General features: G+C 45.8%; 1 protein-coding gene across 1 annotated transcript in view; it reads left to right on the top strand.

Annotated features, from left to right (window-relative positions):
• DAPK1 (death associated protein kinase 1) overlaps positions 1-24,255 on the top strand; it is a 169,671-nt gene that overhangs the window by 100,610 nt on the left and 44,806 nt on the right. The window contains exons 4-11 of the mRNA XM_077904609.1: positions 16,774-16,912; positions 18,877-19,006; positions 19,206-19,254; positions 19,344-19,370; positions 20,065-20,217; positions 20,571-20,616; positions 21,720-21,809; positions 23,154-23,246. Of these exons, the coding sequence (XP_077760735.1) occupies positions 16,774-16,912; positions 18,877-19,006; positions 19,206-19,254; positions 19,344-19,370; positions 20,065-20,217; positions 20,571-20,616; positions 21,720-21,809; positions 23,154-23,246 (727 nt within the window). The remainder of the gene's footprint in view (positions 1-16,773; positions 16,913-18,876; positions 19,007-19,205; positions 19,255-19,343; positions 19,371-20,064; positions 20,218-20,570; positions 20,617-21,719; positions 21,810-23,153; positions 23,247-24,255) is intronic.

Genomic DNA, 24,255 nt, shown 5'->3' with positions numbered 1-24,255 from the left:
CCCTCATTTCTTGGCATGTCCGTGTTTTCTGGAAGAGGGTAGAACACGTTCTAGTGTAGCTACGGGAATGATGGAAGTCCAGAAGGTGGGATGGCTTTGTGGCAGCTTTGGTATCATAGCTGCAAGGGCCTGTTTGCCCCCCTCAGTATGTTTCTTTGAGAGCAAGACTGTGGCCTGCTCTGGCATGCACCGCACTTAGGACTGTGGTCTAATAAATGTGTGAGAGTCCAAATAGAGCAAGAAGAACATCATGATGTAAGGGAAGGGTCATGTGTGTCTCAAGAGCCTGTTGACCACTGATGTAGATGGTTTTGTTCCAAGTTGCTGATCTACTCACTTGGGCTTCAGGAAACATACTGTTGACTAAGTCTTCTAAGGGGTAGGGAATAAAAACCAGAATACAAAAGCCTTACAGTGGAAACAACCCAGCTGATGGATGGATAAACAAAATGTGGTCTGTCCATACAATGGATTGGTATTTGGTCATGAAAAAAGAATAAGGTATAGATACACACTACAATGTGGATGAACGTTGGGAAATGTTATGCTAAGTGAAGGAAGCCAGTGTCAGAAGACCATGTATCAAATGATTGGATTTATATGAAATTTCCAGAATGGGCAAATCTGTAGAGACGCAAAATAAATTAGTTGATTGCCTAAGGCAGACAGGACAGTGGGGACAGAGAATGGGTGTGGTCACAAAGTTTCTTTTGAGATGATGAAAATGCTCTAAAATTATATTGTGGTATAGTTGCACAACTCTGTAATACACTAAAAATTACTGAATTGAATACTTTAGAAGAGTCAGTTGTATGGTATGTGAGTTATATCTCAATAAAACTTTAGAAAACAGCTCTGATGGCTGCATCCTTCCCATAGAATGAGGCCATGATCAGTAGAATTGTGTAGGATATTTGAATCTATGTTCAGCCTCCTCCTTATATCCAACCATTTCTCCTCCACACCTTCCACCTCTGCCCCTGATGCTAAACCCACAGAGAAGCTCTTGCCTTTACTAGATTATTCCATGTTCTTACCTCTAACCCATTGTTAATGCTTCACCCTCTGCCTGACATGCCAAACCTTGCCCACCTGGAGAATCTGTACTCATCTTTTAAGGTCCAGCTCAGACATCATCCTCTCTCTTGGGCTTTCCTACCTGCTCCAGTTAGCTTAATTGCTTCCTTCATGTGCATTTTCATCACTTTTTAGATGTGTTATAGCACTTACCATACTGTATTTTAAATGTTTGTGTGTATTTCTCCTGCAAGGGACAGTGAACTTTCCAGGGGACACGCCAGCATTTTGTTTATTTGTTTTTCTGTCTGTCTGTCTGTCTCTCTCTAGAAGGGGCGTGCACACCAGCACAGTCAGTGCCCAGTAAAAGTAATTGAGATTGAATTCATTCAAGAAGACCAGCAGGGAGATCCTGGTGAACAGCAGTGAGCGGCCTTACTAGAGTAAAGACAGCGGGGAGGACGAAAAGGAACAAAGCTGAATGTTATGCATCATTTGTGATCTGCCGAAAGTAGCCTCTTTCCGGAGATCAGAGCAGTTTGTCACCCTACCTGATTTCCACGTTGGGCCTCAGAAGGCTGGGCCATCATTGTGAGCTGGGTGCCTGGGATGAAGAAGGAGTAGACTGAGGGAGGGCTGGCGGGACTCCGAGGGACAGGAACTAAGAACCTACTATGTGCCTGGCATTATGTTGCTGGATGTCAGTGACAGTCACAAGTGGGCAGTTAGAATTAAAGTAGCTGATTGTCACTGGTATCTTGTATAATAATGCTCGTCACATGGTAGGTACTCAATCAACATTTATGCAAAAGAAAAAGGAAGGAAGGAAGGAAGGAGGCAAGCCCTTCAGGTAATCAGGAGTCACCTTTGCCCAGCGTAGCATTGTGTATAGAGCTATCCTTGCTCAAACCCTGGCATGGACCCAGGCTGACTATGCCATTGAAAAAGAGATCCAGATCTCAAATCCATCTTTCTTGGAGGCTGTGGGTTGAGGCCTAGAGCTCTGCCTCCCCTTCCTACAGAGCAGGGTTTTAGGCTCCACCGTCCCCTTCCCTTTACCCAAGTGTTCAGTAGGAGGCCCTCAGCTCCACGCCCTCCTCTGCCCTGGTACCCGGCTTTTGCCAGTGGCCAGATTCTTTAGAGCTCCTGGGGGGAAACTGAGGCAGGAGGCGTTCTGATGGCCTCTGTACCTGCTGAGTGAATGCCATCTTTTCTTCCTTTCCCACCTCTTCTTCCAACTCTGCTTCTTCCTCCTCAGATTCATCGTCAGACTCAAGGGAAAGACTCTACTCTGCTTTAAGCTCATTTTAAATCACGGCTTTCCCCGTCTCGGGAAGTGGTTCAAGAACGGGCAGCACTGTCCTTCAGATTGGCAGGTGCCCCCGATCTGATGGGCCGTGTTCTGTCATCCTGGGATTTCTACGTTGTTAACGACAATTAGCAGCTTTCATCGGCACCCTTTGGGCTGGATTGTCAGAGAGAACAAACCCGGTCAAGGAGTGGGAGGGGAGCTGGGTCCCTGTGCTTCCCGAGATAATAGCTGTCCCTTGTTTTCAACTAGACGAGACTGATTGATTTTGGAATAAACCTCCAGCTATGGCTGTGCCAGCTTGGTTTACTTCCCGCTGGCCCTTTGTTCCAGCACCTGGTGCAGTGACCCGGGCTGAAGAGATGTCTGGCTGCCTCGGCTTTTCCGTTTGCCCCCATTTTGATTGGCCTAATTATTTCTCTGGGTGTCTGAAGCTTGGATTGAAGCCATTAAAGTAAAAAGAGTCCGGGTGTATGCTGTTGAGTTTATTTCCCTTTATGCAAGAACTTTACTTCAAGGACCATGTGTGGACCGATTGGAAGTGGAACTGGTCTACCTCGCAGCCCTTTCCCTCCACCCTTGCCAACGTCAGCACATCTCATCCCGAGTCCGTCACGCCCGGCGCGCTGCACTTGCTCATCATTGGGAGCACGAGGGTAAATAGCTGATGCTCCCAGTGGCTGGAGATGGGGTCCAGCCAGGCACCTCTGGGCTACAACGAGGTGGAGGGCTGGGGCTCCTGCGCCTCTGCACGCTTGTACCCCACTTGTGGTACCCAGGTCAGCAGGCTTAGCCCCTGAACTCTGGGACACCGTCCCCAGAAGCCCTTGCATGGTCTGTCTCGTGGGCTCCCTGCTTAAAGCAGCCCAGCCAGGGATCCCTCCATCCCCGGGGCCAATGTGCTCAGCATTCCTGCATCTCCTGGCTGCCCTAAGTGTCCCGAGGGCCGGACCATCCTTAGAGTCAGCCTCGTGGGTATCACCTTCATTGTTGGTGTGGCATTTCCTGAATGTTCTTCAGATCCAAATCTCTTGTGGAATGTATGGTCCATGACTGTCTGCAGTCCTCAGGGCTTTGACCGATGGGGGATGTGCCTTGTGCTTCAGGTTCTAAATCCACACTGCATCCCCAGCACCAACCCTGCATTCCCTCTTTGGCATACTAGCACCTGCTTTTTCTCATCTGAGTTTGCTTATGATTTCGCGTGGCATGGACACATCTGACTCTCCCTCTCTCCCCTCCTTTTCTTCTTCCCCACCACCCCCATCAGAACTGGGGCCTGGGTGGCTCCAGATCCTGAGCTCCTCATCACTGTGACCCAGAAACCTGAGATTCTGCAAGCGTCCGCACCAGGTTCCCAACATGGCCCTTTCTTGTATATCATTACCTCCCTTCCAGGCCGTCCTTTGGTCTCATGGAATTATTTGGGAAGCACATTGAGCCATTTTCTACAAAGGTTTTCATTCCTCTGGTCTTACTCCTCTTTCCCTTCCTGAACTGATGGACTCCGTTGTTCTTGTTTGTTTCTAGAAGTTTTCTGGACGCTTTAAACTGATTTTTATCACTGGTGTATTTTTTGCTCCCTCCTCCAACCACTCCTCTTTCCCTCCTCTAACCAGTATGGAAACAAACATGCAAGTAGGGAATCAGAAAACAAGCAAGTGCTCAGAGTTGGGGGGAAGCTCTGGTGTATGGGCATCCACCATAGGAGTGATGACCACCTACATAAGATATCCCATAGGTATGACCTGTCACCCCATTCCCTGGTCACCCATAAAACAACATCAGCGTTTTCGTCTCCAAAGAACTGGCCCTAACCAGCCACGTCTCTGAACCGATAGCATATTTTCCTGAGTCACAATGATTTTGATCTAGTCAGTGGGCAGAAAGCAAGTAGATCCTGTTCCCTCGAAGAGGAAGAGAAACAAAATTGTTTCTGGTTTGTTGGCTTGTTTTATAAATGCCTCATTATATTCCTCATAAAGCTTCTTCAATTAAAAAAAAGAGAGGGTGTTTTTTGTTTTGTTTTGTTTTAGTACCTTGTCTGGTTGAAAACCACAGCCTCCTGTTTGAAAATCTGCCTCAGCAAACTGTAGCTCCATTATTCCAGCCTTGAATTTGAGCTCACCACCATTTTAGTGAAGGGGTGGGTAATCCTGTCAGGGGCCGCTCGGCTGGAGCACAGCTACTTACTATGCTGTGTCCACAGCCACTATCACCTTCCCGTCAGCTGAGAAATGCGGTCTGCTCATGCCTGCTGGTTTTGATAAATCATGACACGTTTCTTCGTTACCAGCCCAGCATCCTGCTTCTATCTCGGGCACTGAAAAAAAGTCATGATTCTGTTCTTTCCTCAGTGAATGAATGTGATTGCTTCAAAATCGTCATTTTCCCATAGAGGCCGTGCTTTGATCCAACTTCACAGATTAGTCCTTCATGATGATGGAAGACCAGAGTCTTAAAGCAAGTGACCTTAGATAGCCCAGCTTATTTCCAAGTGTGGGTCTTTGTTTTTTGTTTTTCCAAGTGTGGGTCTTCGTATGGGATCGAGACCTTCCTTTTCCTGCCACAGCTTGGCAGTAGTCATGGGTTTGGGCCCTTACTCACAAAGCGTACATTCCCCAGAAGCATATAGTCTCACTCTCCATTTATTACTCAGCACCACTTCAGGTTTTCTTGCCAGTGACAACTCTCTGTCCCCCCTTGAGTCAGGGAGAATATGTCTGCCAGGATACAAAGGAACTGAAATAAAAGTGGGAGCTCTTGGAGAGTTTGGGAATCAGGCAGCCACCCAGATGGAGCAGTAACATGCTGGACTGGAGGTGGGTTGGGAGGGAGGCTTGAGACAAGTTAGGCCTCCTGTGGAGGTTTCTGGACATCAAAGTAGAAGGATTTTTTATGTTTCCTGAGCAACTACTATGTGCTGTGCTCTGTGGTAAGTGCTTTTCATGTCATCTCATTTAATGAAGAAGCCATGAGAAACATCAGCCTCTTTAAAGCTTGGCTTGAGAAGCAAAACCCCTAAGATGAGGAGGTAAACATTCCCCTAAACCTGGAAGAGAACTCAAGCAGCTGTGTTTTTTCTGAAGATTCGCCATTCATGGAGGACATTTTTGTGCCAGGCATTGAGCTTGAGTACATTATAAACAGCGCATCACTGAATCCTCACAAAATTCCAGGGAGGCAGGGTTCTGAGGCACTGCCCTGGGTGCCTTTTGCTGTATAACAAACCACTCCAAAGCTCAATGACTTGAAATGGCAACCGTCACTTGTTTTGATCGCGAATCTCCGGTGTGGGCATGGGATGGCTGTGCCAGCTCATCTCCGCTCCCTGCAGAGTTGGCTGGGCTGCTGCGGGGACTGGGTGGCCCCCTTCCATGGCGGCTCCCTCACCTGAGCAGCTGGGTGCCGCTGGCTGTCGCCTGGGAGTTCAGTCAGGGTGCTGGCCCTGCTCCGTGTGCCGCCCTCACGGGGCCGCCTGGGTTCACCCACAGCGTGGCAGCTGGGCTCCTAGGCCAAGGATTCCAAATGGGAAATGGAAGCTGCCAGTTTCTTAAGACTGACTCAGGATAACTTCTCTCATCTTCTATTGGTCAAGGAGACACAGAGCCTGCTTAGGTTCAAGGTGAGGACAAAGAGACCAGCTTTCAACGGGTCGTGTAAGAATTTGCGGCCATCTTTATTCTCCCAGAGGCCCAGAAAGGTTAAGTGCCTCACCCTGGATTACACAGCTAGCACGTGGATAGGTACCCTTGTGTTCCACTTTTTTTTTTTTTTTGAAGGTTTTATTTATTTATTCATGAGAGACACAGAAAGAGAGAAGCAGAAAGTAGAGGGAGAAGTAGGCTCCCTAGTACTCCAGGATCACACCCTGAGCTGAAGGCAGACTTGCTTAACCACTGAGCCACCCAGGCGTCCCCCTTGTGTCCCACTTCTTATGGATTCTGTGACACTCCTGAGTTGTCCAGAGTACCTGACTGACCTCAGTCCAGATTTCTGTACCTTTTCCTGCTATAAGCTGAACCTATAGAGTAACCTCACCACAGCTATGGAGACCCAGTAAAGCAGGTTCTAGAAACATCCCTAAATTACTTTACTTGGATTTGGAATCTAAGATTGGAATCCAATCTGCTTTAGGAGCAACTCCAGCAGAATCCTAGGCTTGAAAAGATCCAGGGGTGTATAAGAACTGCATTCAGCTTTGGGAAGGGTGATGTGCATTCTGTAACTGCGTTCTTGAGCAGGGTCTACAGGATCTACTATAGCCAGTGGGCCAAAGTTTGCTGCCTGTTTACGCACAGCTCTGAAGAAAAGAATGGCAAATGGCTTAACATGTTCAAACAGTTGAAGAAAAAAGTAAGAAGACTATATAGCAGAGTCAAAAAGTTGCAACCCAAAGCCTCTTACAGAAATGTTCACTGACATTGTTCTAGAAGGCAGGATCTGGAGTTTTGTTACCAGGTCTATGTAAGAAGGAATTTTCTGACTGGAGTCATCCATGAAAAATAGCAGCTCATAGCTGAAGGTTATGCAGGCAGGTGACTATGCCTAGAATGCTATAGATGAGTGGTGTGCTATAAAAAAAATGCCTAATAAGTCAGAGAAGCCCTGATTTGTAATGTTTGTAATTGTACAAATCCCACCTTGGCCAGTTTCCAGTTCCAACATATTGTCCCTCCAGGCAGAGTTGGGAAGAGAGGCACATCATCTGCTCTTGGAGCCCCATTTTACCACCGTGACAGGTTCATGTGGCCCCTCAGGTAGCTCCCAATCTAGGGACAGACATGGGTTCGGGGAGGGACGATAGTGCTAGAAAAACCTTTGACATTGTGCCTGCCTCTCTGGGCTCACAGGCAGCTGTTGTTAAAATCCGCAGATGCGGAAGGATGAAGTATTTGCTCCGCTCCACCGCTGCTAAGCTCCACCTGCTATTTCACTGTCCACACATTTGGTTTCAAAAACATTGATTTCTACAAGTGATAAGTTCAACCGGAGCCAAGTTGTTTAACTTGTTTAACTTGTTTAATGCATCACTTTAAGCAAAGTTAGAAGAGAAATGACAGAGTGGGAGAAAACATTGAGAATATAGAAGAGATCGAGGTTTCATGTTGAGAGGATGATTGGAACCCTGATCAATCGAGTAAAATTAAAAAACAACTGATAGTCCAGTAAGAAGATGGGCAGAGTGTGGACAGTTTATACTCAGAAGCAAAAGGCTGATAAACATGAAAATTAAGCCGTCTTTCGATACGAAAGAGCAGCCGTGTCACTGTGAGCAGGAACGTGTAGGATACAAAGCGAGTCCGTCAGTGAGGTCCATTGGATTGGTGCACAGTAATAATGCCAAGCACACGAGGCTGTGAAGCCACAGCATGTTCACCGGCTATTGCTGCAGGACTGTAAACTGAACTAAGAACAAACATATCCTAGGACCTAGAAATTGCAAATCAGGCCATATATCCTGGGGTCTAGAAAAATATCTTTAGGAGGCAGGTACACACACAAAAATCATTGCCTTGTAGTTTGTGATCATGAAAAATTAGAAACAACATAAAGCACAGCAACCAGAGAATGGCTAGGTAGTCATGGTCTGGATGCCCAGATGGCCATTGGTTGGCAGTGAGAGCTCTGTACCAGCCAGCACTGCCACAGCGAGGTGGCAAATTGCAGTGGCACATATCATCTGATACCATTTAGGTTCTTTAAAATGTAGTGCTGTGTAGTTCACAGAGCATACAGAGAAAGTTCTGGAGGGTTATCAGCATATTCCTAGTAGAGTACACTGTGGGGGAGGAAAGGAGGGAGGGAGAAGGGCCAGGACTGGGGAGGAGGGCCATAGTCAGAGGGGACTTCAGTTTTATATATGGGTGTTTTAATTTTTCTTAAGAAGAATATATTTATGTATTTTTCTATAATATTTTTAAGAGACCAAGTTAAAGGGGCATCTGGGTGACACAGTTAGGTAAGCGTCTGGCTTTTGGATTTGGTTCCAGTTGTGATCTCAGGGTCATGAGATCAAGCCCTGAGTCAGTCTCCTCACTCAGCATAAAGTCTACTTGGGCCTCTCTCTTCCTCTGCCCCACCTCTCTGCACTTGGTGCACAAATGCATGCTCTCTCTCTTATAAATAAATCTTTAAAAAGAGAGAGAAAGAGACCAAATTAAAGAGGTTGAAGTTCCATTCTGCCCAAATGGAGTGGCTTCTGTAAGAGAATGGGTCAGCTCCCTGGGTAAGCATAGGTCTGCTAGGTTGACCATCTGAGGAGCTACATGGAAGGCTAGGGGAGTGTCTGGATATGGTAGTCGCTTTGGCCTTGGGATTGAACTTCCCTTGGGGACTGGCCTTCATTGACGTAGTTCTGGAACATAGGTGAGGTTTGCTGGGGTGAGGTCCAGAGCCAATGACCAAGAAAGAATTCTTGAGGCATCTTTGGTGCAAAATGGTGGTTTTATGAAAGCACAGGGACAGGACCTGTGGGCAGGGAGAGCTGCATCACGGGGCCTGTGAGGAGTGGCTGGTTGTATACTTGGGAGTTGGGGGAGGTCAGGAAAAGGGAGGTTTTCAAAAGGACTTTCCTATGCTAACGAGGACTCACTCACAAGGTACTGGAGGCCCTGCTGTTGTCAAAACCTGGTTGTCTTTCCCTCTAGCGAGGCGTTAAGACATCTGGGAGCTTCCTGGAGGAATGTCACACACTTCCTGCTCAGCTGGCCTTCGGTTCCCTCCTCAGCATCACCTCTCTCTCCTCCACTCAGGCCTTGATATCCCTTCACGCTCTTAACTAGGCAAGAAACCACCGAAGTCTCCAGTCACACTGTCTAGACAGGACCGTGTTTAATCCGTCTTTATTTGACAGGGGAGAAATAGTCACAGTAAGTGAATGGTGTCAGATTGGGACTGCCAGCACTCTCTCCCGCTTGCCCACACCTTCCTCCCCACGGCAGATGCGCCTTCTCCCATTGGCCCATGGCTGCCCTCAGGCTCATCTAGAGCCCTCCATGTCCAGACCCAAGGAAAAGGAGCCAAGGCCCACTTTCCAACCTAAATGCCTAAGAACCCACCTCTTCACCAGGTTTGTAGCCTCAGGAATGTCTACTCATTTCAGGGAAAGGCTGCTGTTTAACCAAGTGAGTAGCGTTATCGCCAGTCAGAACCCCACCCCATAAGCTAGAGACACAGAGAGTAGCTCTGGGGTTTTCTCACCCACACACCTGTGGCTGAGTGGAAGGCCAAGGACGGCTGCCTGCAGTATTGATATACTTGCCGAGTACAGGTGCTCCTATCCTAAGTCATATTTTCCTCCTTTCATCCTAAGTAGTAATAATGGACAGTAGGTATTATTCTCCCCATTTTATAGACAAAGGAACTGCCTATGAAGGTAACTTCACCTATCTGAAGTCACAGAGCCCAGATTGAAACCCAGAACGCCTGCCTGCAACGCCTTTTACCCTTTGAGTGATGCTCTTCCCATAGGGATTTCCTTCTGGAAACCCTCAGAAGGCTCCTCCCTGCTGTGTGCACTATCTCTCTGGGGAAAGTGAAAGATCACTTCCCCCCATGAATTTTGAGTGCCGGCCATGCTGTTCTGTGAGAATCCCCAGAACTCTTTTAAGTTGTTACTTGAATTTGAGGTGAAAACAGAAGATGTGTTTCCAGATACAGCTTATGGTTTTGCGTTCAAAGGAGGCAGGGCTAATTCGGAGGAGGTGTGAAGATTAGGAACTCCTTTGATGCTGTTTATATGGTACCTCAGGGGGCAACACAGGATCTAAGTAGAGAATGGTGTTCTCAAGCCCCTAGTCTACCGCAGGCCTTAGATCCACACCTATTTCACACAATCAAGAAGGAGGGTGTTGTGTTCACCTTTCCCTTCAGATCCCCAGCTGCAGTTTTGCATTCCCCAAAGTCCTCAGTTACCCAGGGGATTGCAGTTGGAAGGTGAGAGGTGGGAGGTGTGAGTGTGAAAACCCTCAGGGGTTCCCCTAGATTAACAAGAAAGAACATTCTGTTGGTAGTGATAACAGGAAAGCACAGGAGCTCTAATTTTTGTTCTGAGGCAGATCCAGGAAGTGGCCAGGAGCTTGCCCTCAACCTTCACATCACGTCCATCACGAAAGGTCTATGACATCTTAATGTGTTGGGGAAATTACTTCAGGATGAGACCAGATATGCATTTCTTCCCCCTCCCCCCCCCCCACACACATTTCTCTGACTTGGATCTAAAGATTTTTATTACAGTGTGTGAAGGAATCTTTCCTTTCTAGGAGAATCTGAAAGCAGCGCTGACAAAATACATTAGCAGATCCTGGGTACCTTCACTGAGTCTCACTTGCTTTAGCCACTTCAGCTATCCTCTAACGTTTTGCTTGTACCCTATGAGCAGCGGCTACCTGTTAGGGGTGGATTGTACCCTACCCCTGAAAAAAAAATGTTGAAGTCCCAACCCTCAGCACGTCAGAATATAATCTTCTTTGAAAATAGAGCCTTAATGGATGGGGTCAAGTGAAAACGAAGCCACAAGGTGAGCGTTCATCTGGTGGGGCAGGTGTCCTTAGAAGAGGGAGGTGCAGATTAGTTGTGTGCCCAGAAGAAAGAGCTAAATGTGATGGGAGCACAGCAAAGGCTCTGCTACACCCTCACACTGGCTCATAGAATCTTAAGTGGCCAGAGGTGGCAGGGGCCTGAGAGAGCAGTCTCTCTGAGCGTGGTCCTTCAGCACCAAGATCGCTAGAGTAATTTGTTCACAAGGGCCCTACCTGCTGAGTCAGAACCTTAGGAAGTAGGTTCTAGGAAATAGTATTTTTACAAATTCCTTCAGTTATGAAACACAGAAAGGTTAGAGAGTCACTTGGCTAAATTGTTGAACCCTCTCATTTTACGGATGGTAAAGTTGAGGCCCAGAGAAGGGCTGGGAGCTCCATACTTTCCTTCAAGTCACCCATAGCCTCGGTCCGGAGCCAGGGCTGGGGGCCTCTGTGCTGAGGTCCGTCCAGTCATCTTGCCATGCCACCTCGCAGGGTTTGTGTCATAGTGGGCCAGGACCCTGAGAGTGCCCCGAATTGTTCCAATGGCCCCTCATTCACCAAATGGTGAAACCCAGCCCAACACTGATAAACCATAGCATTTGCCTCAAAATACCTCATCAGCTATAGTTAGCTTGTAGCCAACAGTCCCCTGCAGCTTAGCTCATGACCATATCTAGTCCAGAACAAGTCCTACTACATCTTGGGCAATTCCTAGCAAAAGTCAGGGACCCTGAATAGTGTTATAATTTAGAAATTGGAATTTTGTAATAAATTCACTCTGAAGGCCCCCTTTGTTTTTAAATACCTTCTGTGACAGCTACCTTTTAGAGGAAGCATTGGCTGTCGAGGAGGGCATGGGAAGGAGAAGAAGCCTTCCTATTTTCCAGCTTTCTTAGAGAAAACAGCAATGCTTATTAGTATGCATTTCACACAATTTCCATGATCATGCTCTAATTTCAAAACACTCTGAGTCAAAGACCTAATAAAGGAGGTTAGACTTGCTTTCTCAACTTGCTGCACAGATTGCTCATCTCCCCATCAATCTTCCTTCTCTTAAACAAAATGTAAAATTTGGAACAAATTTTACAAACCTTGGAAGCACCAAGGTTTTGGCTGATCTTCTTGTTAACATTTTCCTGCTGTTCACCAACTACATTATAAATGTTTGTGTCCTGGTTCTAAGCATGTATATGAAAAAAATCCTTATGTCACTTTCTACCTCTGAGATTAGGGGAACAAATAGGGCAAAATATCCAGTGATGCTTTTTATGCTCCCAAACTTTTACTGAAGTCATATAGTGTTGATTATCTTGATTAATGACCAAGTATCTTATAAGCCATATTTAAAATTGATGGCTAGAACATCTGCCATCCCATGGTGTGCAGGAGAATGTATATATGTGTATGGCCTACAGGGTAGCAGGAAACCAATGATGGATCTAGGCCCTGTGAGATGGGGGCTCTCCCAGCACTCCTGGGGTCCAGCTGAATGATCCCCTGAATAAGCCACAGCATAAACCTCATCATGAACACCCTGAGATTTGATCAGTGCATGGAAAAGGGTGATGGGAAAATCAGAGATGATTCGTGCCTCTTTCCTCTCAGTCTTGGTCAGGCATCACCACTTTGTAGGCTGGTCCCTCCCTCTCCTTCACCCTGGGGACTCCAGACTTGTTCCCGGTTCTCACTGATAATGGTCGGGAAGCACTGTTGGGAGTTGAGTTGCTCAAGACAGGAAGGCTGAAAGGGCAGGAGATGACCAGTCCCAGAGGAAGGCAGACCTGGTTTCTGTTGGCTGAACCAAGTGAACAGACCCAGTTTAACATAGTGTTGTGGTCCTCTATTGCTGGGTGACAAACCACCCCCCAGATCTGGTGGGAGGCAGGATAGGTTCCCAGGAAGCAGACTGTGAGATGGAGAAGAGGGTGCAGGAAATGTATTAATTGCTACACTTAGGATGAAGACATGGAACAGAAGGGAAGGAGCAATAGTGGGCAGAAGAGTGACAGCTTGCAGCTCAGGGACAGCCTGCACTGGCCCAACAGTTCTGAAGGACCCCTAGAGTTGTTCCAAGTTGGACTGAGATGACCTGGCCTTTATGTCAGGGTAGGCAAACTACAGCCCGTGAGCTATATCCAGGTGGTCACCTGTTTTTATAAATAAAGTTTTATTGAAGTACAGCAACGTCCCTTCATTTACATATCATCTAAGGCTGCTCTCACTTTTTTTTTTTTTTAAGATTTTATTTATTTATTCATGAGAGACACAGAAAGCGAGGCAGAGACACAGGCAGAGGGAGAAGCAGGCTCCACGGGCGGAGCCCAATGTGGGACTCGATCCCGGGTCTCCAGGATCATGCCCTGAGCCAAAGGCAGATGCTCAACCACTGAGCCACCCAGGCGTCCCATAAGGCTGTTCTCACTTGGGCAGAGTTGAGTAGTTATGGCAGAGCTATATGGCCCCCAAAGCCTGAAATATTCATATTTAGCCCTTTATATAAATTTGTCCAGCCCAGCTTTATGTTCCTGTGCTCAGTAGCCATTGGATGTGACCTTGGGTGGCATGTTGCAGCAGAGGCAAGCTCTAGTGTCCCCCCTTAGTTGGCTAACAGGTCCTTTCTCCGTGGAGAGTATGGGTGGTGCTCACGGTGCCCACCATAGCAGATTAAAATGACCATTTTATTGTGCACACGATTTTGTGAGTGAGGAATTCTAGAAGGGCTCAGGTGGAGAGTGTGACCTCTATGGCATCAGCTGAACTGGAGGACCCACTCCCAAATTTCTTCCTTGCTTAATGCTCCTTGGCCTCTTTCTCTCTGTATGAGGTGTCTCATCTTCCAGGGTTTCTTCATACCATAGCATGGTGGTTTCAGGATCCTCACACTTCTCCATGAGGGCCTCAGCATGTGGTAACCACGGGACCTTGAAGAACCACACTAAGGCTGGCACAAAGTCACTCTACTGGGTCTTATTGGTCAGAGTGGGATCTGCTTAGATTCCAGGTGGTGGAGCCACAGAGGCACCATCACAGTGCAGAAGAGCATGTGACAACGTGACATGCTGTGGCGCCAGCTCTGGAAAATATGGAATGCTTCGGTGGGCCAGATAGCCCAGGGTGGGCTGGCTTGCCCAGGTCACAGAGCTCTTTGTGTCTCCCAACCCCATGGTCACCATCGTCCCGTGGGTGGCTTGAAATGGCTGTGAGAGGACACTCCCGGAGTGGAATGGAATGGGCCTTGTCCTCGCCCCCAACCCCATAGAGCCTGCTGTTAAATACAGACCAGCACACCATTGCCGCTGTGGGAGGGCTTTTAGTTTGAAGCCAAATGAGAACAAAAACAGTATTTATTGAGCGCCAAGGGGCTCTGTGTGTCCTGACACCTCAGAACATCTCTGTGGTGTGTGATTGTCCCTTATTTTACAGAAGAGGAATCCTAGGCTCAGCGAGGTTGGGTAATGGGGCAGGATTTGAACTGGAGTCTCCCCACCCCCTGCTGTCCTGCATCACAGAGCCTGGAGCCCTCAGGAGGATGAAATAGGTTGCTCTTCACTGACTGAAAGGAAGCTCAGGTCAGATGAGAGGTGGGGAAGGCTGCCTCAGAGAAAAGGACCAGAAGAGGCCTGGCCTGAAGTGGCAGTGGGGTTTCTAGGAAGGACCTAGGCCCCCGCCCTGCACTGAGGTTTTGGGTACTAGAAGGTTCACCCCATCTCCAGACATCCAACGTCTAGACACTTCTCACTGCCAGGAAATTTCCGACGTGTTTAGACGCACAAGCAGTCAGTGGGAGTGGGAGTGGGGATGCCCCTGAAGAGGGGCAGAGGAGGGCAGGGCTAGGCCAGCCACTACAGCCACAGCAGCACCCCGTTCTCGGGAGTGCAGAGGTTGGGCCAGATAGTGGGCCCGAGGGGGCGGGAGCGGAGAGAAGCAGGGCAGGAAGGGAATTTTCCTGTTGGAGCACTGGGGCAGGTGGCATGGCATTCCTTTAAGTGGCACCCATTCTGCTCACTGGACCCCAGCCTCCTGCCAGGCTTGCCAACCTCTTCATTTGTGTTTATTACCTTTCATCTGTAAAATGCTCACAGGAATAAGTCCTCTTATACCTGTTAGGTGAGAAAATGAGGCCGAGTGAAGGAGTGGGCTTCCAGCTGCAGAGGTAAGGTTTGCAACACATGTGGCAACTCTAGACCTCACTCCACAGGGTAGGCCACGATGGTGCAGTCCGCCCCCCCCCGCCCCCCAGGTGAGGCTGGGCAGGCGAGAGCACAAAGGAGCACCCAGATGATACAGCATCTTTCTCAAAATTTACTTGGTCCATCATTTCCCATTTTTCCCTTTTCCTCCCTAGAGTTGAAGGATTCCCTTTCTCTGTTTTGTTGGTTTTAAGACGATTAAGACAGAAGAGTGAAGAGTGGTAGGGACCCAATGCAGAGTTCATGGCCGAGGGCTCCTCTCGGAGAGGAGAGGGCAGCAGGGCTGGGAGGGTGTGGGCTGAGAGGCCACTCCCGTGGGCATCTGGCCGGTCGGGGCTCCCAACCTTCACCGTGGCTCAGGCTCTGAGGCCCGTGGCTGATCTACCCTGAGCCCTCTGCTAGGGTCCCGGGGTGGAGGAGTCACCTTGCCTTCCAGATAAACATCCAGATGTTAAATATCAGAGGGAGGCTGTGCATCAGGAAAATGCAATTAAAACTTTGAAAAATGGTCCTCATTTTCAATGTGCTAAGAATCACCTGGGGTACTGGCTAGATGTTTTGCATTTCTCTGAAACTACATTTCTTGGAAACTCTCAGGCAGCAGGCTGGAACCTAGGTCCAGAATCTACATTTTTCAAAGACCCCAAGCATCCTGATGCTAGTGGGCCAGGCTAAGAAAAACAACAACTTTAGAGAGGGAGGATCTGACCCCTTTCTTTAAGATGCCGGCCTTCTTGTCATTAGAGTTTAATCTCGCAAGCACCAGATTTCTTTTCTGGATGTGGAAGTGGTAGGTATGTTTATGGAGCTGTCTTGCTGAAAGAAAGATAATGAACACAGCATTTATGTGCATAATTGCAGTTAATTATTATGTTGGGAATGTATGGTTAAACTTGAGAAAAGATGAACTTATAAAAACTCTTATTAAAAAAGTTCCCTGTTATTTGCCATTAATTACTGCTGAGAATTTCTTCAGGGAGTTTGCTCGTTTATCCACCGGCCAACAAAGTTTTGAGGTCTTGCTGTGTGGCTCGCACCGTGTGCGGACATGGGAACAGTCACGGGCTGACCTCTGTTCGTTAGGGATTTACAGTTTGGCCAGGGGGACTGGTTGATAAATCCCAAACAACCTCGTGCATTTCAGTTTTGCACGTTTATTCTTATTCTTAAAGGTACTAAATTCATTACTAAATGTGATTTTAAAAAAAATATATAAGTATTTACATATAAACAGATACAAAACAACAAGAAGAAAATCCTTGTAGGCCATATACTGTGATTAGGAGCTTAGAAGAATTGATTAGTGCACAGATTACGAACTTTCCAGGCACTCTCTGCATGAGGAAGATACATTCTATAAGTTCTGCACAAAGTTGGTGTATAGTTCTGTTTTTAAATCAGTAAGTTAAGACTTCACCTGTAGATATGTGTAAGATGTTTTAAAGATCTATTTCCCACCCCCGCCCATGGCATCTCTGCTCCGTCCCTTGCATGTGAACATAGCACATGAAGAGGATGGTACCAAGGTGCTTTCAAGCACAAACGTGCCTGAAGACAGAATTCCCATCCAGTTGTGAGAAACACGGAGAATTCTGTTTCCTTGCTTAGCACTTTCAGCTTGTTCCTATGCCATTCCCTTGCCTGAAATTTGAGCACGCCAGCAGGCCACATAAGAGAACAAATCAGTGTGAAACCGAACGGTCCCCAGTAACCTCTGCTTCCTGGTTTTCAGAGTTGCAGGTGGTGAGCTGTTTGACTTCTTGGCTGAAAAGGAATCTCTGACTGAAGAGGAAGCAACGGAGTTTCTCAAACAAATTCTTAATGGCGTTTACTACCTGCACTCCCTTCAGATTGCCCATTTTGATCTTAAGGTATGTTTTGTTAAGTGTAAGCCACCAGAGAGAAGGTTATACAGAGCACAGCATTGGTTGGTTGTTTGTTAAGAAAAATTGAGGCATCCGAGAGATACATTTTTTTATCCTGTATGGGTGTAACAGATGGAATTATGAAGCTAAACCAGCCAGTATATAGTGCATACCTACTCGAGGATTCCTAACTTCTTGTGAGATAGAAGCTTAAGATGAATGATTATGTTCAAGAATCCTTGGGGCAGAATCAAAGGATTTTACCAGCCAGATCTCTAAGCAAAAAGGGCTGCTGTTGGTTACCGGGTGTTTTCAGCTTAGAGTGGCCACTGGCTGCCCAGTTCCCACCCCCTGTGGCTGCAGGGTGCGTAAGGTACAAGATGTCTTGATCTCCCTTCTCCTTCTTGATGCAAAGGCCTGTCACCAGCAATTGATCAAGACAAACTCTGAGATTGGCTAATTGGGGTCTTTGCCTGCGTAGGGGCAAAGCACCATGAGAGATAAAAAGGCATGTCATACTTGTAACTGTCAGAGAAGTTACAGTCTCTTTGGGAAGGGAAGGTATATACTCAAGCAACGGGCAGTGACAATGTAAGATTCAAGATACAGTCCAAGGGACTGAGAAATAGTCATGAAATATCCTTTTTTTTTTTTTTTTAATTTTATTTATTTATTCCATGATAGTCACACAGAGAGAGAGAGAGAGAGAGAGGCAGAGGGAGAAACAGGTTCCATGCACCGGGAGCCCGACGTGGGACTCGATCCTGGGTCTCCAGGATCGCGCCCTGGGCCAAAGGCCGGCGCTATACCGCTGCGCCACCCAGGGATCCCCCAGTCATGAAATATCCTGTGGTCAATTGCCAAGTGAATGATTCAGATCGTTGGAGCTGGGACAAGACTTCAGAGGAGGGAGGACTTTCCCCATGTTTATTTGTGGCAGAGCTGTCCAGACCCCATCCAATCTCCCCAACACACACACTGAACACTGCTGCACACACGTGGGGCTCTCCACCTGATGTCTGGTTTCTGGCCCTGGGGGCTGCAGATGCCAGAGTAAATGCCCTCAGAAGCCTCTCTTAGCAACAGAGGATGGAGAGATGGTGGATAAGTACCCGACTCCCTCCTGCTTCAGTTGGAAAACTCAGGGCTCCTCCTCAAGTTCCCCAAAAGGATTGTCCTCCAGTCACCCCAACCTTGACAGGATACTTTGTCTGGGTGAGCTTTCTTCTGCTTCCTGTCTCCCCATCCTCTACCAAGCATTCCCTGGAGCCCCCTCCCACATAAGCCACTTGCACCTGAATCCTTGTCATAGGTCTGCTCCTGGGAGAACCTAAACCAAGATATTTGTTTTTCTCGGTGTTCTCTTGCAATTACCCTTTCATCCCTAGTTTTAGGTTGTATTTTCAGGGAAGGGGGAGAACAACTCTGCCACTTTGTCTTCAGCGTATTATAGCTGTTTTAAATTGCAATAAAGTAAACATAGCATTTTAACCATTTCTAAATGTATGGTTCAGTGGCATTATGTGTACTCACACTGTTGTACAACCATCACCACACTCCATCTCTAGAACTAATTGGTCTTCCCAAACTGAAACTCTGTATCCATTAAACCCTAGTTCCTCATCCTCCTCACTCAGCTGTTAGCAACCACCATTCTATTTTCCATCTCTATGGGTTTGCCTCTTGCAGGTGCTTCTCATAAGTGGAATCATGCTGTATCTGTCCTTTTTTGTCTGACTTACTTCATTTAGCAGAATATTTCTAAGGTACATTCATGTTGTAGCATGTGTCAGAATTTACTTCCTTTCTAAGGCTGAATAATACCTAATACCTAATATCTATATATGTATATACACACCACGTTTTGTTTATCCATTGATCAGTTGGTGGACATTGGGTTGTTTCCACCTTTTGGTTATATGAATACACTGTTTTGAACACGTGTAATATTTCTGTCTTTTTTTTTTAAGCCTGAAAACATAATGCTTTTGGATAGAAATGTCCCTAAACCTCGCATCAAGATCATTGATTTTGGGTTGGCCCATAAAATTGACTTTGGAAATGAATTCAAAAACATATTTGGGACACCAGAGTTTGTTGGTAAGTTTTTTTTTGTTTTGTTTTGTTTTTTTACTCCTGTGATCATTTATTTCTCACAAATATTATGAATTATACTGACAAAGTGTCCACTGCTGTAACATCATCGGTTTCCCTGATACTTATTTTTGATTTATATATGACGATAGAATCTGTTGATTTACTTTCTTTCAAAACTAAACATATGTTTATTTCCTCTTAGCTCCTGAGATCGTCAACTATGAACCTCTCGGTCTTGAGGCAGATATGTGGTAAGGAGCATGTGCCCTTGATACTGTCATCTTTCTGATTTACTTTACTATTCTTCTGACATTTGCTTCTGTTTTTGTTTTGTGTCTAGGAGTATTGGGGTAATAACCTATATTCTGTAAGTACCAAAATCCATGCCTCATGTTCTTTTTCTCTTTCTTTGAGACCATATGTCTTATTAACCATCTATGTGTCGTGTTGATCTCTTCAGTTTATGCATGCTTTTTATGTAAACATATCCATTTTATACCCCCGGAACACGTTTAATTTATACTAATTAAACATTATCCTCTAATTCGCAATGAGTCATCAGAAACTGCAGCACAATTGCTGAAAGCAAGCATGGCTGTCCATCACTGCTGAGAAATTAGAAAAGGGGTGTTTTTTTGACTACTAGATGCTGTTCCAAATTAACTTTTTAAATGCATCATATGCATTAAGCTGAAACTTTTGTGCATGACAGTTAAAGGCTGTATAAAATGTAATTGGGGGATCCCTGGGTGGCGCAGCGGTTTGGCGCCTGCCTTTGGCCCAGGGCGCGATCCTGGAGACCCGGGATCGAATCCCACGTCGGGCTCCCGGTGCATGGAGCCTGCTTCTCCCTCTGCCTGTGTCTCTGCCTCTCTCTCTCTCTCTCTCTGTGTGACTATCATAAAAAATTTTTTAAAAATTAAAAAAAAATGTAATTGGATTCTGAAGTAACTGCCCAAGCACCAGATTATAATCTGATTCCTCACTTCCCTTATCAGCCATGATAGGAATGACAACTCAAGAGGTAATTATTCATGTTCTGCACCCCACTTTATTAACAGCTTAAGTGGAGCCTCCCCATTTCTTGGAGACACTAAGCAAGAAACGTTAGCAAATGTATCCGCTGTCAACTATGAATTTGAGGAAGAATACTTCAGTAATACCAGTGCCCTAGCCAAAGATTTCATAAGAAGACTCCTCGTCAAGGATCCAAAGTGAGTGTTTGTTTTTCCTGAAGGGTACTCGGCTGTGATGGCTTCAGCACCTGTATTGTGCCTGTGGCCATGTTTACAAGAGCCTGATTGGTTCTGTGTGGCAAAGGAAGCATGCCATGTGGAATGCTTCAGAAAATGCAGGCAGGGCCCTTTGTACCTGCTTAGTCAGTCCCTACGGGCGCAGAGAAATAGTCACAGAAAGACCGATGTTCTTTTCGGCTTTCTTCAATAAAGCAGGCCCTGAATTGCATTTTCCAGAGTATCTGCTTGGTAGGCCCAGCCGGCATGGAAACAACCTCAGTGTTTGCTTCTATGGTCACAGCATTTTTTTTCTTTCCCCTCCCCCCACCAAGGAAGAGAATGACAATTCAAGATAGTTTGCAGCATCCCTGGATCAAGGTAAGTTGCCTGTTGTGATTGGTTTGGCATTGTAGGACATCTTGGAATGCATTTGCCCTAGAGTATTCCTAGTTACTGTGGGGTCTCACTACAGATCACGTCTGGAGTATTGTTTTTGATATTGGTGCCATATTTTAAAATGGCTGACAGAGTGTCTTATTGATCATGGTGGTGGAAAAGAGTAAGCAATCACAATGCAGAATTGTAAATGGGGAGTTGAAGGTCAAGTCTACTCAATAGCTAGTTTTGGTTAGACCTCTGGAATATTGGCCCAGAGAATATTTTAAATATTTGGAATTAAATTCCAGCGTTTAAATATCAGATCAACTCTGGACTTCCAGTGTTTCTTGTAAAATCTGAAGGTCTACCAATATTGAGCCCTCATTCCATAGGCCACCCAAACCTTTCACAGTTACCTCTACATCCCTGTGACACCCATTGGCATTTGGGTTAGAGAACTGAAGTTGCTCTAGCCAGAACAGAAACGGCTAAGTGCGGGCAATATGGCAGTTCCAGAATAAAATCATGGAACTGGTAAGGGGATTGCAGTATAACAACTTGTGCTGCAAAAGTAGGTTTGGGGAATCTGGAGAGCTCTGCTGTGAGAGCTTCTAGCAGTTGCATGGGTTCCCTGACGAGGCAGTGGTGGCTCCTTCTCTCCTCAGTGGAGCTAATGGCCTCCTAAAAAAGATGCAGTATATGGGATTCTAATGCTGTCAGGTCAAATCTGCTAACCGTAGTTCCCTACCAGCTCTAAATTACTTAATGATACTAAGTTCAAATGCCTCATCACATGACCTTACCATGAATCTTGCCATTCCCAAACTCTCAGTGCAGAAAATTGAAATTCAGCCTGGTCCTAGCTCAACTCCTCAGCTTTTCCCAAGATCCAGTCTTTATGGATTTTATCAAACCCTTAGTCACAAGAGTTGGCCTCCAGAGACTAGGTTCCTAGCTCTTGCATATTATCCCAACTTGTTTTGCTATCTCATTAAGGTGAATGTGTACATATCCCAAATAATTAGAGGTTTCCAGAAGTTCTCATGTAATACATTTCCATCATTTGAGTGCTTTAAATTTGCTTTCTTGGATTTTGGTTTTAGCCTAAAGATACCCAACAAGCACTCAGTAGAAAGGCATCGGCAGTCAACATGGAGAAGTTCAAGAAGTTCGCAGCCCGGAAAAAGTGGAAAGTAAGAATGTTTGATAGGGAAGGGTTAACTAATTTATTTTCTCTGTGGCACTGCCTCGGGCTAGTCTCATCTCTTCTGATAATGGCCATACAAAAGTGCAACCTTTTTTTGTTTGTTTAAATTTACTCTATATTCTTCTATACCATTACGCTATTTTCAAAAGATAAGCAAAATAATATTTCAATCCTCTTTAACTCATATTTTCATATGTAATTTTGCATTTTTTAAAAATTAAAACCATTCACAAGGCAAATTTTTAAATCAGCACAACAAAATTATAGTGCAGTCTTTCCCTAAATTCAACAAAGCTACATTTTAAATAAATCTGTCCTTTGTGGTAAGCAGTACGGAATTGCATTTATAGTAGAATTTGTATAAATTATTCTCTAAATCCAGCCTTGGTCTGTGAATGGTTAGAATGGGGTGGGGTGGGGCCATGAGCATTTGCAATGTGGTCTCTCATACTTTTTCAGTGTGGATGGCCACTGAAGGGGCTTTTTCACATGGCTCTAAAAAGCATTCTAGTCAACCCCGAACTAATAAAAATTCAAAGTTAAGAAGGTGACAGGATGTTTTTCTATGCCCATGGTCTTGTTAAGCTCAGAGGAGGCAAGTACCTGCCATGTCTCTGAGCACAGAGCCAGAAATGTACCTCATTTTCACACTCATCAAGTTCGGGGTGCCATGATAGGAATGAGGAGGACTATAGCACTAGGTTGCTTAATTAACACTTGGTCTGAAAGAAACCCTGAGAATAGGCTTAAAATTATAGAGAGAACCACCATAAGTTTCTCTCTTTTTGGGGTACTCACACACACATACGCGTGCACACACACACACATACTGTTGTTTTTGCTTTTGCTTTTGAGAGTAAATGAAGGTGTGTTTGTCGTATAGGCTAAGGAGTTCCCCACTGTTTGTTTCCAACGACTGTATGAACTTTGATAGTCACATTACTACCATTGCCAGCTTGCCTGGGCACAAGGATACAGGACCAGACCCTTGCAAACCATGCTTTTCTGAGTGGGGAAAAAGTAGAGAATAACATGTCAAGAGAAGGGATGCAGGGCATGCAATTGTGGAGTTAATAATGAAATGTGGAAGGAGAATCTCTGTCCTGTTGTCCTGATTTATAAAGACTTTTAGAAATTTCCTTAAGCAAATGTGATCCAGGACCTCCCACCCCTAAAGAACATGCTGTCAGTGAATGCTATCCCAAAGGCTTTGCCATTTGCACTAATTTGAATATCCTTTTATAAGCTCTCTTTCTTCCTCTCCCCCTGCATTTTATGTTTGGTTTGGTTATTTATTTATTTATTTATTTATTTATTTATTTATTTACAGCAATCCGTTCGCTTGATATCACTGTGCCAAAGATTATCCAGGTCATTCTTGTCCAGAAGTAACATGAGTGTTGCCAGAAGTGATGATACTCTGGTAAGCAAACCTGTTTGCCTTGGTGAGGTTCTTTCTAAGCAGTGTGTATTTCAAATGTTTAGGTTGTTTGATTAGTTCAACAACCCAGAAAACCTGAAGTCATGGAAGTGTCAGGCCTGTTCTTCCTCTGCTTGAGGGAGGGAGTTAAGTGGATGATTTGGTGTACTCTGTTGCTTCTTTTCTTTATTCTTTGCTTGGATTGGCACCATACCCACTCCCACCCACTGCCTCCAACACTACTACTCCCCGCTGCACCCCTCCCACATTCATAGTTTGATGGAAGAGTAACTGGCCAGCAGAAAAGGAAAGAGTTTATTCTGATTTTCATGAATAAAATGAGAGTCCTCTATTGCCACTGACCTTGGAAAATACTGGGTTATAATAGTACAAAAGGAGCAGGTACTCTTCCTGCCAATGCACACACACACACACACACACACCCAAAAATCAGGCCCAATACTTGCTGGGGGAGTTCATGGTAGTCCAGAAGACCAAACCCACTTGCTCTGTTGATATTGTATTAAGTGTACAGTGCCCTTGAGAACAGCTCCAAAATTTTTCTCCCTACTCCACAGTGAACCCTAATCACAGATTAACTCTTCAGATATGATTGAAGTGTGTCTCATTGGACACACCTGAATTCAATAAGACTTTCCCCTGACAGATGACAGGGCTTTGGGAGCCCTGGAGGTAAAAGGAAGTTCAGAGAAGTCAGAAAGGTTGGTTCTGTGGGAAGCAGCCTGCTCGCCTGACTACATGGTGAGTGTTTCCCTGAGCTGCTCCAGGGACTCTGGGGCAGGATCACACATCTGCAGACATCAGTTCTTTTTTGCCCCCTGAAGCTGGTTACTTCACTATGGCTCCAGGTGTAGCCTCATGGAGAAAAAAGAGATAGGAAATGTTAAGAAGAAAACAGGAATGGGAGATAAACAAGGTTGAAGGAGGAGTAGAAAGTTTGGGTTTGGGAGTTATTTGAGGATAACAGTGGAACTAGAGCCAAGATAAAAAC

Source organism: Canis aureus, chromosome 1 (genome assembly GCF_053574225.1).
Source record: "Canis aureus isolate CA01 chromosome 1, VMU_Caureus_v.1.0, whole genome shotgun sequence".
In the NCBI taxonomy this organism is placed as follows: Eukaryota; Metazoa; Chordata; class Mammalia; order Carnivora; family Canidae; genus Canis; species Canis aureus.
Note: the sequence above shows the minus strand (reverse complement) of the source record. Positions and strands in the feature narration are given on the sequence as shown.